The sequence below is a fragment of the Bos taurus genome, chromosome 23, assembly GCF_002263795.3.
Source record: "Bos taurus isolate L1 Dominette 01449 registration number 42190680 breed Hereford chromosome 23, ARS-UCD2.0, whole genome shotgun sequence".
In the NCBI taxonomy this organism is placed as follows: domain Eukaryota; kingdom Metazoa; phylum Chordata; class Mammalia; order Artiodactyla; family Bovidae; genus Bos; species Bos taurus.
Genome location: NC_037350.1, coordinates 20390308 through 20407559, shown reverse-complemented (window position 1 = coordinate 20407559; position 17252 = coordinate 20390308). Strand labels below are relative to the sequence as shown.

The following is a 17252-nucleotide window of genomic DNA, read 5'->3' as shown; positions in this document are numbered from 1 at the left end:
CTTCTCCCAAGAAGCTTCCATGAATGTACCATCTGTGCCCTTATCACTGGAATCCTCCTGCATCATGAAATGGCCTAGGGTGAGACAAAGCTAAGGGGAATTTTATATGTTTAATGGGCTCATGTGGTCCCTAAGTTAGAGAGTCTACCAGACCCTTGGATCTACCCCTTTTCTTTGGATAGCCAGATCTTCTTCTTTGCTATTCTTGACCCACAACAGGAGATGGGTATCCCAGGTCCTCAAGACTCTGGCATGACCCACGATGCTGTCCCAGACCAGGGCAGGCCATGGTTTTAGCTTGAAGGAAGGTATCAGTCTGGCTAAGAGAGACAGGTGATGGGCCCTGCAGAGAGGTTTATGTGATAACTACCCAGAGAGGGGCCAGGCTGTCAGTGGTACAAGGGTCCTCCTTTGTAGGAGCTGATAGGCTCAGGGGAGCTTTGTAGAGGCAATTCTGGTTTCACAGATGCAAAGACTGGAGGCTTTGGTATGTGGCATGGACTCAGGGAGATTTCTCAGGAGAACATGGGCCAAGACTCATGTGAGAAAGATGGGGTCTCAGATGAGCCTGGGCTTGCCTGTCTGAGGCAGAGTTCATGGGCAGTGGGAGATGATGTTGGAGAGAGAAGGAGGCATCAGTCAAGGATGCTGGGGATGAGCTCAACAGCTGGCACCCGGAATGGTGGGTCCAGGCTGTGTGTGTAGCTGCTGAGGTAGTGAGCTGCTTGTCGTGACTTAGTTATGAGTTAGCACTGCCCAGGAATCCTAAGACAGCCACCAGGAAATGACCACTGACAAGAGGTCAGTTTGTTTTCCCAGCCAATACCTTTCCTGAGAGCTGAGGTTCTGTTGTTCATTCTACTCCCTACAACTGCTTCAAGCGATGCCTCATAGACTCTGAGGATGGTTTTCTTGTGGGCAGAAAAAATTGCTAGCCAGGCTGCGTGTTTGTGTGTGTGAGAGAGAGACAGAAACACACACAGAGAGACAGAGAGAGAGAGAAAGAAGGAGACTGATACAGGATGGATGGAGAGATGACATCATGAAGAGGCAAGAGAGAAAAAGACAGTCTACTGGCAACCCACTCCAGTACTCTTGCCTGGAAAATCCCATGGACGGAGGAGCCTGACGGGCTGCAGTCAGTCCATGAGGTCGTGAAGAGTCGGACATGACTGAGTGACTTCACTTTCACTTTTCGCTTTCATGCACTGGAGAAGGAAATGGCAACCCACTCCAGTGTTCTTACCTGGAGAATCCCAGGGACGGGGGAGCCTGGTGGGCTGCCGTCTATGGGGTTGCACAGAGTCGGACACGACTGAAGTGACTTAGCAGCAGCAGCAGCAGCAACTGTCTTACTGTTGGCACTCAGTAAAAGTTCGTACTTAATAAATGCTGTTGTATTAAACTGGAGGGCAAGGCAGAATTAAAGAGCTGGATTGGAGCCACCACGCATTGCCTTACTTGTTTGATGGACTCTTCGACCAAATATAAATCAGCACCATCTAGTCACCTTGATGCAACAGAAGTGCTGCACCATGAGGGAGAGTGGATTTCAATTCCTTGGGGATGTTTTTGCTCTTTCTTAGGCTCTGTAGTTCTTTCTAGCATTGGATTTATTAACTTTGCTCCATGCTGAGGCTATTAATAGTACCTGTAACTCCAGGTCAGTCACCTTATAAATGCACAGCCCCTTGAGACTGCAATTGGTTCCGCATTAAACTGTCACTATTCCTGAAGTGACATGAAGGTCTCCTGAGTTTGGGCCAGCACTGCCATGGTCAATGATAAACGGCAGGTGACCCCTGCCATCTTTCCCAAGAAGCTGAGGTCTCACTTCTGCTAAACAAGCAATCAGTTAATCAAATCAGTACTAATTGGATGTCTATTACACCGTCAGTATTTGGAGACAGCCTCTCTCTTCCTTTGATACTCCAGGAATTTTAACTCTGACTTGAACTTTTCCCTACCTTTACTCCAGAATCACATGGCTTCTCTTAACTATTTTTGTTTCTGTCTCTGGCAACTGAAAAAATAGCCTTGACCTAAGCACTCTGGGGGCAAGTAGAGACATGGGGTAACTAAGAATCAGTACAAGAAATTCTTCCACTTATTGAGTCTTCCAGGAATTTTGGACAACATGGATATTTTCCTTCTCATTTTTTTTTTCCCAGTCACTCTACAGGACTTGTGGGATCTTAAGCAGTAGTAGGACTTAAGTAGTTCCCAGACTAAGGATCTAAGCCAGGTTCCTGGTGATGAAAGCACCAAGTCCTAACCATTGGACTACCAGGGAATTCTCCTCATTTTAAAGGCATGAATCATTTCACACCGAGAAAAGAACAGAGAGTAATACTGCAGTCTCCTGGATTCTCACTACCTCATTGTGTCAGACACTAGCATTTAGCCATCACAACTTCTGAATTTCATTTTCTAAATAAATGGAGCTTTGGAAATCCAAAAACAAGGGGATATATGTATGGCTGATTCATTTTGCTGTAAAGCAGAAACTAATATTGCATTAAAGCAACTATACTCCAAGAAAAAGAAGAAAAGAAAGGCATAGAGCTTTGGACTTTGATCCCAAGTCTATTAAGTGACCTAGAGATGAGTTGGCCGTTTCTGTGCTTTGTCTTTAAAATGAGGTGAAAGGTGTAGCTTTGAGAGGGACAAAAGTTCCAAATTTTATTTTAGAAGAATTATGAAACAGGCCTAATAGAAATTTTAAAATATTTTAAAACTATTAGTTTATCAATTGTATGAATTTAACAGAGTTTAAGTAGCTCTTAATTTCCCCAACTACTAAGTTTTTTGGGGAAAGTTTTTGGAAGTCTTTCTGTCTACAACATAATAAATCCATTTATCACTCTATGGTCCTTATCCTCTTCAAATTAGCCAAATCCAAATACTCATGAAGTAAGTAGAATCTAAGAATATGACTTATTCTTTTGGTTTCAGTGGTTAGAAATTCAAAAGTTCAATGTCATTTTTCTATTTTGGCTTGGTTTAACATTTCCTATGTTGTTCTTTGGAAAGAGAGATATAGGTGAATATTAACTTCATTGCTGCTACGTCGATTCAGTCGTGTCCAACTCTGTGCAACCCCATAGACAGCAGCCCACCAGGCTCCCCTATCCCTGGGATTCTCCAGGCAAGAACACTGGAGTGGGTTGCCATTTCCTTCTCCAATACATGAAAGTGAAAAGTGAAAGTGAAGTCACTCAGTCGTGTCCGACTCTTCTCGACCCCATGGACTGCAGCTTGCCAGGCTCCTCCATCCATGGGATTTTCCAGTCAGGAGTACTGGAGTGGGGTGCCATTGCCTTCTCCGATTAACTTCATTAATGAGCTGCTATTTGAGTCTTCTGAGCTTAAGAGTTGAATGGGCTGTTTTCCTTGAATTAAAAAGTTAGCTTGTATTGATTCATACAGAGAACCAATTTGATAAAACTTTATAGAATTTAGAATATGTAAAACATGTGAATAATAGTGGAAAGATTTTGAGAGATTAAGGATAAGTCTAGCAAATCCTAGGGTTATAGGTACCATTAAAAATCATTGTCTCCAAGGACAAAGATCATGCCAAGCACAGCATGTGCTTATATCAATGCAAGATAGAAAGCAGCCAGTAGAGTTCAGTTTGGATGATGACACTGCCCAACACACTGAGAAACTATGAGAGGCTTAAAGATGACTGATGCCTAGCTAGTTCATCATCAAAACATATAGTCAAGTTGTATAGGCAAGCATGTATGACTAAACAGATTATGAGGTAATAAAGAGCCAGTTTTGTAACAGACATACAAGGGGAATTCCATGTGATGAGGTGGGGACAGGTGGCTAATTCAGCAAAGATTTATGAAGCAAGTACTGAGCAATCTGTCCTAACTGCCAAGAGTGCAGAGCAGCTCAAGATAAGTTAGTGTTTGATCTTAAAAAAAATGGCTAAGCTTTCAATAGGAAGACAATTGGGGATGGCAGTCTAGGTAGAATAGGGAAAGAATCAGGAGAGGAAAAAACTGGTATAAATGAGGATACAACATAAAGATGTACTGGGTTTTGAATTTCCTCAGATTTGTCTGTAATTGCAATGCCTCACCTTTAACTTATTTCTCTCTGGTAGCTCAGATGGTAAAGAATCTTCCTGCAATGCAGGACACGTGGGTTTGATCCCTGGGTCAGGAAGATCCCCTGCAGAAGAGAATGGCAACCCACTCCAGTGCTCTTGCCTGGAGAATTCCATGGACATACGGGTTTGCAAAGAGTCGGACACAACAGTGAACGGCTGTCATTTTCACTTTCTCCGCTGCCATCCAGCTTCTGTCGACATCACTTGCTCTGAGGGCTTCTGGCCAGGTCATCAATGATTTCTCCATTCCAAATCCAACAGACGCTTTTAGTCCCAAGCAGAATAAATCCAAGGAGGAACACACCGAGACACATAATAATCAAACTGAAAAAAATTAAAGGTAAAATACTAAAAGCAACAAGAGAAAAACAACAAACAACATATAAGAGAACGCCCATAAGGTTATCAGCTGATTTCTCAACAGAAACTCTACAAGCCAGAAGGGAATGGTATGATATATTTAAAGTGATAAAAGGGAAGAAACTACAATCAAAAATACTCTTCCCAGCAAGATTCTTATTCAAATTGGATTAAGAAATCAAACGCTTTACAGACAAGCAAAAGTTAAAACTCAGTACCACCAAACAAGCTTTATGAGAAATGCTAAAGGAACTTCTCTAGGCATGAAACACAAGAGAAGGAAAAGACCTACAGAAAATAAATCCCCCAAAATTAAGAAAATGGTAATAGGATCATACACATTGATAATTACTTTAAATGTAAATGGTTTAAATGCATCAACCAAAAGACATAGACTGGCTGGGTGGATGAAAACATGTATATATGCACATCCACTCTCTACATCACTTTGCTTGATTCCCCAAATTGTATGTAATTATTTTATATAATTAGGTTAATCATGTTCCCATTATGGCTTGCAATTGTGATTATCTTTTATTTTTGTCTGACATCTATTTCTGCTTTATTGACTATACTGAAGCCTTTGACTATGTGGATCACAATAAACTGTGGAAAATTCTGAAAGAGATGGGAATACCAGACCACCTGACCTGCCTCTTGAGAAACCTGTATGCAGGTCAGGAAGCAACAGTTAGAACTGAACATGGAACAACAGACTGGTTCCAAATAGGAAAAGGAGTACGTCAAGGCTGTATATTGTCTCCCTGCTTATTTAACTTCTATGCAGAGTACATCATGAGAAACTCTGGGCTGGAGGAAGCACAAGCTGGAATCAAGATTGCCAGGATAAATATCAATAACCTCAGATATGTAGATGACACCACCCTTATGGCAGAAAGTGAAGAGGAACTAAAAAGCCTCTTGGTGAAGTGAAAGAGGAGAGTGAAAAAGTTGGCTTAAAGCTCAACATTCAGAAAACTAAGATCATGGCATCTGGTCCCATCACTTCATGGGAAATAGATGGGGAAACAGTGGAAACAGTGGCAGACTTTATGTTTTTGGGCTCCAAAATCACTGCAGATGGTGACTGCAGCCATGAAATTAAAAGACTCTTACTCCTTGGAAAGAAAGTTATGACCAACCTAGATAGCATATTCAAAAGCAGAGACATTACTTTGCCAACAAAGATCTGTCTAGTCAAGGCTATAGTTTTTCCAGTGGTCATGTATGGATGTGAGAGATTGACTCTGAAGAAAGCTGAGTGCTGAAGAATTGATGCTTTTGAACTGTGGTGTTGAGGAAGACTCTTGAGAGTCCCTTGGACTGCAAGGAGATCCAACCAGTCCATTCTAAAGGAGATCACAGTCCTGGGTGTTCTTTAGAAGGACTGATGCTAATGCTGAAACTTTAGTACTTTGGCCACCTCATGTGAAGAGTTGACTCATTGGAAAAGCCTCTGATGCTGGGAGGGATTGGGGACAGGAGGAGAAGGGGATGACAGAGGATGAGATGGCTGGATGGCATCACCGACTCAATGGACATGAGTTTGAGTGAATTCCAGGAGTAGGGACAGGGAGGCCTGGCGTGCTGCAGTTCATGGGGTCCCAAAGACTCGGACACAACTGAGCAACTGAACTGAACTCAACTGATTGATTGTGAAAACTGATAAACATCTTTTACTATTGTGATTATGCAACTATTATTCATTTCAATAATTGTATAATCATTGGTCAAGAGAAAATAATAGAATTCTATATCGCTAAAGTAAAAGTGAAAGTGTTTGTCTCTCAGTTGTGTCTGACTTTTTACGATCCATGGACTCTAGCCCACCAGTCTTCTCTGTCCATGGAATTCTCCAGGCAAGAATACTGGAATTGGTTGCCATTTTCTTCTCCAGGGGATCTTCCCAACTCAGGGAACGAACCCGGGACTCCTGTATTGCAGGCAGATTCTTTACTGTCTGAGCCACCAGGGAAGCCCTTATCACTAAAACTTTCACTTAATAGAAAAACCTGTAATCACTTTTTAAAACCCTGATGCACATTAGAATCATCTTGGAATTTTTTGAAAAATACAATACCCAGGTATTGTTTTTTCTCCAAAGCCCCAGATATGATTCTAATGAGCAGCCATGTTTAAAGCCCCATGTTTAAAGCCATGTTCAAAGCCCCAGATATGATTCTAATGAGCAGCCATGTTTAAAAACAACTGGACTACATGATGATCTTTTACTTTTACCTAGCTTGTTTTACTTTTTCTATTTCACATTCAGTGCTTCCATTTCATTGAGTTTATGTTTTCTAGTTTCTCTATTTCTCATTTTTTTGTTGTTCTTTCTCAAGCCTTTATCAAGTGTAGCAGAAAAGCTCTTGTACACATACATATAAACAGTGTATATAATATATATATTTTAGAAAACTTATGAATTTCTGCCTAGCTAAAAAATTTATGACATTTTCATGCAACTTGTTTGACTAAGCATGAATAGAAAGTTAGATTTCTAATTTATAGTCACTCAAAACTTTGATATGGTACATTTATTCTGGCATCTTGGCTTCCCTGGTGGCTCAGTGGTAAAGAACCTGCTTGTAATGCAGGAGCTGTAGGAGGCTCGAGTTCGATCCCTGGGTCAGGAAGATTCCTTGTAGCAAGAAATGGTTACACACTCCAATATTCTCCCCTGAAGAATCCTATGGACAGAGGAGCCTGTTGGGCTATAGTCTATAGGATTGCAAAGGGTCAGACACGACTAAAGTGACTTAGCATAGCATATTACTGCTAAAAGCCTAGAAAGCTTATCATCTTAGTGATTTTTTTGAAAAAATTTTGAATGAGACTTGAAACTTCTAATCCAATATTGAGAATATGAAGAAATATTGTTTAAAAAAAAGAAATTAACAAGTGATACAGTATTATTAACTAAAGTACAAATTTTGGTCAAATTTCAAAAAAAATTAAAAAAAAAAAACAACAAATCCAACGGAAATTCTTTAATCCTCATCTTATTTGACCACTTGGTAACATGGCTACCACGTCCCGCTCTTGCCTTTTCACTCCTCCTTTGGTTTCTACAACATTTCTTTTTCCCTAAGCTCTATTCTCAGTTCCCTTTCTCTGGCCATCCCTTCTTGCCTCAATTCTTTATACGTACATTTTCTTCTCTTGCAATAGACAGTCCCTTCTCATATTATATCCAAATCATTCTTTCTTGAAGTATTTATCTATTTATTTTTGGCTGTGTTGGGTCTTGGTTGCGGTGCTCGGGCTTCTCTCTACTTGTGGCACATGGGTTATTTGCCCTGTGCCATGAGGGATCGTAATCTCTCAGCCAAAGATCTAACCTGAGTCCCCTGCATTGGAAGGCAGATTCTTAGCCATTGGACCACCAAAGAAGTCCCCCAAATAGTTCTTATTTACTTTTCAGATCTCAGCTCAATTATTTTTAAAAAATATTTTTTATTTATTTGGCTGCACTGGGTTTCAGTTGGTGCACTTGGGATCTTCAATATTCACTGACACCTGAGGGATCTTTAGTTGTGACCTGTGAACTCTTAGTTTCCATATGTGGGATCTAGTTCCTCAATCAGGAATAGAACTCAGGTCCCCTGCATTGGGAGCTTGGAGTCTTAGTCACTTGAAGTCCCACAGCTCAATTATTACTTCCTTTGGGAAGTCTTTCCTACTCTACTCCCAAAATCTTGCCCTTACATAGTCAGCAGCCTCTACGTGAATGCCATAGTACTCAGATATCCTCCTAGATCAGTACTGGCAACACTGTATTTTCAATACTTGTGTCATCTAAATCTAAATACAGAGGAATTGTTCACCATTATATTCCTAACACTTAGGAGAGTGGTGGGCTAATACCAAGCTCTTCATAAATGCTTCTTAAATGAATGAATGAATGAATGGTTTATTCAGGTGACATCAAGAAATCTGCATTGGTTAAAATAGGGTGCATATAGAAAGAGATGAGGGGAACAATAGATTGGGGGATATTCTTGGCTTTCAAAGAAAAAAGTTTTACCTCCACTCTATAGACAAAACGGACCCTTGAAAAACACCTGGGCTACAGAATGCCATGTTCTAGCATTAGCCTAGTAGCCTGTCCTGTTAATGGGTGTAGTGTGACTGGAGAAATGAAACACAGGATAGTCTGGTCGAGCAACTGTAGGGACAGTAAGATGATCATCCGCTTAAGATGCATAGTTATCAAAGTATGCTAAGGGCTGATGAAAGAGTATTCATTCTCTTATCACTACCATTCACTGGGACAAGGAGTGCAGAGGGAGAGCCAGGATTAGAAGAAATTAGATTAGAAGAAGAAGAAAAAGATTAGGAGAAGAGTGAGATCATTTTCTATATGGTTTGAGTTGATAGGAAGGATACTTTAGAGGCATTGCTAAGAGACAGTTGGAAATTCCAGCCTGTAGCTCAGAGAAGGTTTGAAAAGAAATGTGGAGTTGAGAGACATTTGAAAAGAGGTAATGGCTGGAGATGTGAAAAATCCCCAGGGAGAGAAGAGAAAGCAAAGAGAGAAGGACCTTGAAGAAATCTCCCCTTTTCAGTGGAGGAACATAAAGTCAGCAAAAAAGCAGATGAAGAGATTTTTCCAGAAGGAAAGGCAGTCACACTCAAATATTGCTGTGGTTATAGTCTTCAGAATGTGGAAAAATAACTTGAAAGTTGGTAGATAGCAGGACAAAGATGGAGAGAAAGTGATAATCTGACATGGATTTCAAGGGAGAAGAGTTTGTTGAACTCAGAAGGTAGAAAGTTTTGCAAAGATGATCCAGAAGTAACAGTGGAGTGTAAGGTAATGAGAATGTGAGCTTTCTTGATTGAGATGTAGGAGAAATTAGGTATAATCTCAAATTACACTTGAGAGGGTAAAAAACTAGGTTAAAGAGAAAGTTAAGTGCTCATCAGTGCAAAGAAATGAAAAGGAAAGAAAAAGGTGAGTGTTTAAGCCCAAGGTCCAAAGTGTAAATGAATTCACTGACAGTGGAATGAGAGGTTTTTGAGATTACAGTAACAAGGTTTACCCAGTCAGTGCATTTTCACCGAGTCAGGTCAACCTGAAGATATAGAGCATCTCATCAACTATCTGCACAGATATGTAAATTACAGCTCTGTTACCTTTTATCTTAGTTAATTACATGTTTCATAAAAATAATCATTAATTAATCATTAGCATTCCCCCTTGCTGATTTTTGATCTTTCAGACAACTACCCTCCTCTTCTTATTTTCTTTAAATGGACTCATGCTTTCTTTTTTTAAATTTTATTTAATTTTAGTTGAAAGATAAGTGCTTTATATCTGCCATACGTCACTAAATCTGCCATACATATGTTACATACATGTATCTGCTATACATGCATTACTTCTGCCATATATCAATGTGAATCAGCCGCAGGTATGCATATGTCCCCTCCCTCTTGGCCTTCCCTCCTATCCCATCCCCACCCCACCCCCACCCACCACTCTAGGTCATCACCGAGTACCGACTTGAGCTCCCTGTGTCCACAGCAAATTCCCACTGGCTATCTATCTTACATATGGTGTATATTTCAATGCTACTCTCAATTCATCCCACCCTCTCCTGCCCCTGCTGTGTCCACAGGTCTCTTCTCTATACTGTGTCTCTATTGCCATTCTGCAAATAAGTTAATCAGTACCATTTTTCTAGATTCCATATATATGTAGTAATATATGATATTTCTTTTTCTTTTTCTGTCTTATTCATTCTGTATAAAAGACTCTAGGTTCATCCATCTCAATAAAACTGACTCAAATTTGTTCTTTTTTATGGCTAAGTAATATTACATCATGTATATATATATATATAAGTATACACATACATATACATATATATATCTCACGGCTTTATCCATTCATCGTTGATGGACATCTAGGTTGCTTCCACATCCTAGCTGTTGTAAATGGTGCTGCAGTGAACACTGGGGTACATGTATCTTTTAGAATTGTGATTTTCTCAGGCTCTATGTCCAGTAGTGGGATTGCTGTTTCATATGGTAGTTTTATTCCTAGTTTTTAAAGAAATCTCCATACTGCTTTCGATAGTGAGTGTAGCAATTTACATTCCCACCAACTGTGCAAGGGGGTTCCCTTTTCTCCACATTCTCTCCAGCACTCATTGTTTGTAGATTTTTTTGATGGTGGCCATTCTGATTGGTATGAGATGATACTTCATTGTAGTTTTGAATGCATTTCTCTAATAATAAGTGATGGTGAGCATTTTTTCATGGGTGTCTTCTTTAGAGAAATGTCTGTTTTGATCTTTTGCCTTAAATGGACTCATTGCTTTCTTATCCTCATTCTAAACAACAATATCAATTAAATCACTGGTTCATATTTGTATTTTTATGTTTTATAAATTAAATATGTAACAGTTAAAATACAAAATGTATATACAGGTAGAGCCTGGGGTCTGGTACCTGACAATTTAATTCACATCTTATCTCTACCACTTACTAGCTGTGTGACCTTAAGCAACATACAACACCTCTCTGTGCCTTGGTTTTCTCTTACATAAACTGAGGATGTTATTGGAAGCTCTGGTCCACTATGATTGCCTCCTTCTCTCAAACTCTAAACTCTTCTTGTCTTATTTTCTGAACAACCTACTTGTCACCTATCATATACTACCTTCAGTCTTCATTCAGGAAAATTATGGAGCACTTACCAGTTATGCCAGTTATATGCCAGTTACCTAGAGGCTGAGTCCTGGATTAGGTCCTCAGTAAGGTCACCAAATAAAACTTCACTTGCAACTTTTAGGTTTTGCATTTTCCTTTAGCTGACATTTTCAACACCAAAGTGCTCTCAGCATTCTTACTTTGACTTGCTATCTCATTTCCTAAGACCAGGGACAATACTGCTTTGTTGGAACTCCAAGGCTTACCTGATGCAGGGACAACAGAGAAGTCACTTAGATTTGGGCTGGGAAAGGATAAGGAACAGGACAGAGAGTTAGTGCCTGGAGAAGTATGATTCAGTAAGTAGAAGGAATGTCCCCATCTGTCAATAAGATGTAAGATGACAGACTAGACTTTTAGCAATCCTTTCCTCCCTGCTTGGGACTTACCGGAGCACTGAAATCTTGGTTCACATTTGAAATCTCAACCTGAAGAGATTCAAGAAAAACTCTTTAGTAGTTCTAGTGAATAAACAAAAAGCAGACACAATGCTACATTATCAACGAATTGATTGTTGCTATCTTTCTCCCCAGGTGTAGAACGTTTCTAGGCTCCAAGTGAGCCCTCTTCATTGAAGAAGCTCTGAACTTCAAAGGCAGTCCATCATGGTCTTTGATATCTGTTGAACTGAATTTGGGAAACTGCAAGGAATCTCATTTTCAATTTAAGATGAGGGAAGGTTCTGGATTTTAAACAAAAGGGTTGAAACTTATCTGGAATCAGTAGTCTGTCTGGTTAATCAGAAGACCTTTTGGATAAACACCAGTTACTTCTCTGACTTATCTCTGAAGTACGAAGTGCCTTCTGAGTATCTTGATTACTTGAATTCTAGAAAAGAGAACGCGGAAGTGACGACACTCTTTATAGCTTTCCAGAACTACGGATTTGCCATTTATTTTGTGTATCAGATTGCAGCCATGAAATTAAAAGATGCTTGCTCCTTGGAAGGAAAGTTAAGACCAACCTAGACAGAAAATCAAAAAGCAGAGCCATCACTTTGTTAACAAAGGTCCATCTAGTCAAGGCTATGGTTTTTCCAGTGGTCACGTATGGATGTGAGAGTTGGACTATAAAGAAAGCTGAGCGCCCAAGAATTGATGCTTTTGAACTGTGGTGTTGGAGAAAACTCTTGAGAGTCCCTTGGACTACAAGGAGATCCAACCAGTTCATTCTAAAGGAGATCAGTCCTGAGTGTTCTTTGGAAGGACTGATGTTGAAGCTGAAATTCCAGTACTTTGGCCACCTGATGCAAAGGGCTGACTTATTTGAAAAGACCCTGATGCTGGGAAAGATTGAGGGCAGGAGGAGAAGGGACGACAGAGGATGAGATGGTTGGATGGCATCACCAAATCAATGGACATGGGTTTGGGTGGACTCCGGGAGTTGGTGATGGACAGAGAGGCCTGGCGTGCTGCGATTCATGGGGTCGCAAATAGTCGGACACGACTGAGCGACTTAACTGAACTGAACTGAACACCACAAAGGCAAGTCTATGCTCATCAGTGATAATTATGAACTAGATGCAAATTGAGATCTAGTTGTTGGACATCTATATGCCATTTCAAACATTTCATCACATGTAATCATATTAATCCTCATGAGAAGTTAATTATTAATTCTGTCATTATTATTATTAACATATTGTTAATCTTGTTCTAGAATGAAGAAATTCAAGAGATTCAAGGTCACTTAGCTAACACCTTCCTCAAATGATAACCACAAGAAAATCATTTTTCTTTTTCTTTTTTTTTTAAATTTTATTTTATTTTTAAACTTTACATACTTGTATTAGTTTTGCCAAATATCAAAATGAATCCGCCACAGGTATACATGTGTTCCCCATCCTGAACCCTCCTCCCTCCTCCCTCCCCATACCATCCCTCTGGGTCGTCCCAGTGCACTAGCCCCAAGCATCCAGAATCGTGCATCGAACCTGGACTGGCATCTCGTTTCATACATGATATTTTACATGTTTCAATGCCATTCTCCCAAATCTTCCCACCCTCTCCCTCTCCCATAGAGTCCATAAGACTGTTCTATACATCAGTGTCTCTTTTGCTGTCTCGTACACAGGGTTATTGTTACCATCTTTCTAAATTCCATATATATGCGTTAGTATACTGTATTGGTGTTTTTCCTTCTGGCTTACTTCACTCTGTATAATAGGCTCCAGTTTCATCCACCTCATTAGAACTGATTCAAATGAATTCTTTTTAATGGCTGAGTAATACTCCATGGTGTATATGTACCATAGCTTTCTTATCCATTCATCTGCTGATGGACATCTAGATTGCTTCCATGTCCTGGCTATTATAAACAGTGCTGCGATGAACATTGGGGTACACGTGTCTCTTTCCCTTCTGGTTTCCTCAGTGTGTATGCCCAGCAGTGGGATTGCTGGATCATAAGGCAGTTCTATTTCCAGTTTTTTAAGGAATCTCCACACTGTTCTCCATAGTGGCTGTACTAGTTTGCATTCCCACCAACAGTGTAAGAGGGTTCCCTTTTCTCCACACCCTCTCCAGCATTTATTATTTGTAGACTTTTGGATCGCAGCCATTCTGACTGGTGTGAAATGGTACCTCATAGTGGTTTTGATTTGCATTTCTCTGATAATGAGTGATGTTGAGCATCTTTTCATGTGTTTGTTAGCCCTCTGTATGTCTTCTTTGGAGAAATGTCTGTTTAGTTCTTTGGCCCATTTTTTGATTGGGTCATTTAAGAAAATCATTTTTAAAAAGATATTGTTTGTATAAGCCTGCAGAGCTAGTAACCGACAGACATAGTTTCAAGTTAAACTCTTAATCCTGAAGAATGCATTCTTTGTTCTGTGCCACAGTCCCTTGTTTATTCTACACATTTCTGACCACACAATTTTTAGATAATTACAACTTCTCTGCCTCATTTGTAAATTGAGGATATTGATGAAAGATTGTCAATGAAAAAATGACACTATATATCTTCATATAGTGAAACTCAGGTATCCATGAACAAATGAAGGGAAATTCACAAATAAATCTGTAAAGTATAAAGTTATAAATCAAGTGTCATGAGATTAACTATAAATGACTTTAGGGTTTAGGCTATGTCTCATTTTTGTTTCATCCCCAGGCCCCAGTTGAAAGAGAGATTTAACAAATGTTTGTGGAACAACGTGGGTGAATAATGATAATTTCCTTGGGCCTTGGATAAATGTTTATACACTTGAAGGAAATAATGGAATTCTAGAACTGGAAGAGATCTTGGAACTGTCTATACCCATGGTTCTTCAAACATTAACGTATGGCATCAGAATCCTCTGGAGAGTTTGTTAAAGCACAGATCGCTGTGTTCCAGACCCGCAGAGTTCTTGGTACACAAAGTCTGGGATGGGCTTGAGCCTTGTCATTTCTTTTTTAAAAAGATGTATTTATGTATTATTTGTGTTTTGACTGTGCTGGATCTTCCTGGCTGTGCTCGGGCTTCCTCTGGTTGTGGTGAGAGGGGGCTACTCTCCACTTGCGGTGCGAGGGCTTCTCACTGTGGAGGCTTCTCTTGTTGCAGAGCATGGGCTGTAGGCACATGGGCTTCAGGCTTTGTGGCACATGGGCTTAGTCGCTCCTCGGTATGGGGGATCTTCCTGGATGAGGGATCCACCCATGTGCCCTGCATCGGCAGGTGGATTCTTAGCCAGAAGACCACCAGGGAAGCCTTGAGCATTGGCATTTCTAACAAGTTCCCACGTGAGGCTGATGTTGCTGGTCCAGGGACCACACTTTGAGAATCACTAACCTGCCACAACAATAACTAATATTTATTAAGGGCTAATTATGTGACAGGCACTGTGCTAAAGGTATAATTCATATTAGGTCATTTAATCATTACGATACATCTACGGATGGTGACATTATTAGCGTCCTTATTTTAGTTATAAGAACACTGAGACCCGGAGAAGCTAAGTATTTTACCCAGACTCATCTACCTAATAAGTGATGGAACCACGGTGATGCATTCAGGCTGAGTAATGCTACATCTGGCTCTCTCGGGTGATATTATAACTTCACAGAGTGAGGTGCCTTGTACATCAGCCTAGATGAAGAAATGGAGGCCCACCGGAAGTGACTCCCCCAAGGTCATATGATGAATTGGAAGAGGAGTATGAATGAGAACACTCTTCCTAATTCAGCATCTGCCATCTCCTGCCATAGAGCACGAGGGGCAGGCAAGTGTTCTACCCCTTCTTTCAGTGAATTCCCAAGGCCATCACCTTCTAATCAGTTTGAATAGTATAGATGTCCTTATGGTGCTCTGATATATTAGTCATTTTCCTTATTTACCCACTGTTTCATAACTTAAGGAGGTGGTGGTGTCTGTAGAGGAGAGAGTAGGGGTTGATGGATGAGTCATGAGGCTGGAGGCTAAAGACCCAGAAAGGAAAGGGGTTAATCAGACTGATGAATGGCTCAAGAGTGGATGGAAGAAATGTCTCCACGTGTCTTGGCAAGTCCTCTGTAATATTTCTTCCCACACTTAGAAAACCCAGCTCTCAGGGACTTTAGGTCACTGTACCTCAACCACCCGAGTCTCCCAGGGATGCTGGAAAGGAAAATTAAGAATGTTTTGTTTGGGAAAGATTGGGCCTAGGAGGGCTCTTAAAATTCTCAATTCAGTCCCCAGAGGCTCTGTCCTTAGATATGCTGTACTCTCTGGTTTCTGTGCCCATAAGTTTGTTTGTTTTCAAGTAAAAGGCAAGTCAAATTTATTAGATTTGTCCACGGTCACCAATGGTGATCTTCTTGCTGGTCTTGCCATTCCTGAACCCAAAGTGCTCCATGGCTTCCACAATATTCATGCCTCCCTTCACCCTATCAAAGACAATGAGCTTGCCATCCAACCATTCAGTCTTGGCGGTGCAGATGAAAAACAGGGAACCGTTTGTGTTGGGGCCAGCCTTTGCCATGGACAAGATGCCAGCGCCTACATGCTTCAGAGTGAAATTCTCATCAAATTTCTCACCATAGATGGACTTGCCACTGGTGCCATTACGGCATGCGAAGTCACCACCCTGGCACATAAGTCCTGGAATTATTCTATGAAAGCAGGGACCTTTATTCCAAATCTTTTCTTCCCAGGGCTCAATGAACAGGGTGGGGTTGACCATGGCTGAAGGCTCCAGGGTGGCTCTGTCTACAAGGCTGTACCCATAAGTTTTGCTAAACAGGTGTCTTTGAGCTGCACAGTGCTCAGGGTAAAAACATTTGAAGTGAGTTTAACATCAGAATTAAAGAAAAAATTTGCCCATTATTCAAAGATTATGCTGTACCTGACACCAAGCAAATACCATCAAACAGCAATGGCTCGGTCGCGCGGGTGGTCAAAGCTGTCCTTTCTCTGGCCAGGAAAGGTTAATATCCCTGTCTGCAGAATCTGATTTCTTTAAGGACCCTCTGTCCCTCATCCCTCCCTCCCTTTTCCTTTCACCTACCCGCCCCCCATCCCCAGGCACTTTATGCACAAAACTCCTCAACATTGAGATCATGGGTATGATTCGAGAGCTTCAGAGGCATGAGTAGCCTGTGAATGTCTGTGTGGTCAGTGAGTTTGTTCTTTAGGATGAGAAACCTGGTAAGCACGCAGACCCCAAATATCAGGTGCTCTCAAATGAGTCATTGGTAATGAGTAGACAAAACACAAGGCACAATTGTCCACATTTCCTGCCCCGGGCCCCTTCCACCCCCTCTCCAAAATCTACCCTGCCCTTCCTGGCCTTCCCCACCCACTGCAGGTAGAACAATTGGCTGAAAAGATGCATTTTTTTGGTAGCCAAGATAAGGTTAGAATGACTGTTACCATGACCCAGCTTCAGTTCAGTTCAGTTGCTCAGTAGTGTCCGACTCTTTGCAAGCCCATGGACTGCAGCACGCCAGGCTTTTCTGTCCATCACCAACTCCCGGAGCTTATTCAAACTCATGTCCATTGAGTCGGTGATGCCATCCAATGATCTCATCCTCTGTCTTCCCCTTCTCCTCCCACCTTCAATCTTGCCCAGCATCAGTGTCTTTTCTAC

The 17252-nt window shown here is 41.0% G+C and overlaps 1 protein-coding gene across 1 annotated transcript; it reads right to left on the bottom strand.

Moving 5' to 3' along the window:
• Positions 1 to 15880: 15880 nt before the first annotated feature.
• Positions 15881 to 16972, bottom strand: LOC100296156 (peptidyl-prolyl cis-trans isomerase A). Its single transcript, XM_024983891.2, has one exon. The coding sequence runs from the start codon at positions 16344 to 16346 to the stop codon at positions 15948 to 15950; it is 399 nt and encodes a 132-aa protein (XP_024839659.1). The 5' UTR covers positions 16347 to 16972; the 3' UTR covers positions 15881 to 15947.
• Between the last annotated feature and the right edge of the window lie 280 nt (positions 16973 to 17252).

Bases quoted from the DNA above. Each gene is read 5' to 3' on its own strand.
- LOC100296156 (XM_024983891.2), bottom strand. From the start codon at position 16,346: ATGGTCAACCCCACCCTGTTCATTGAGCCCTGGGAAGAAAAGATTTGG.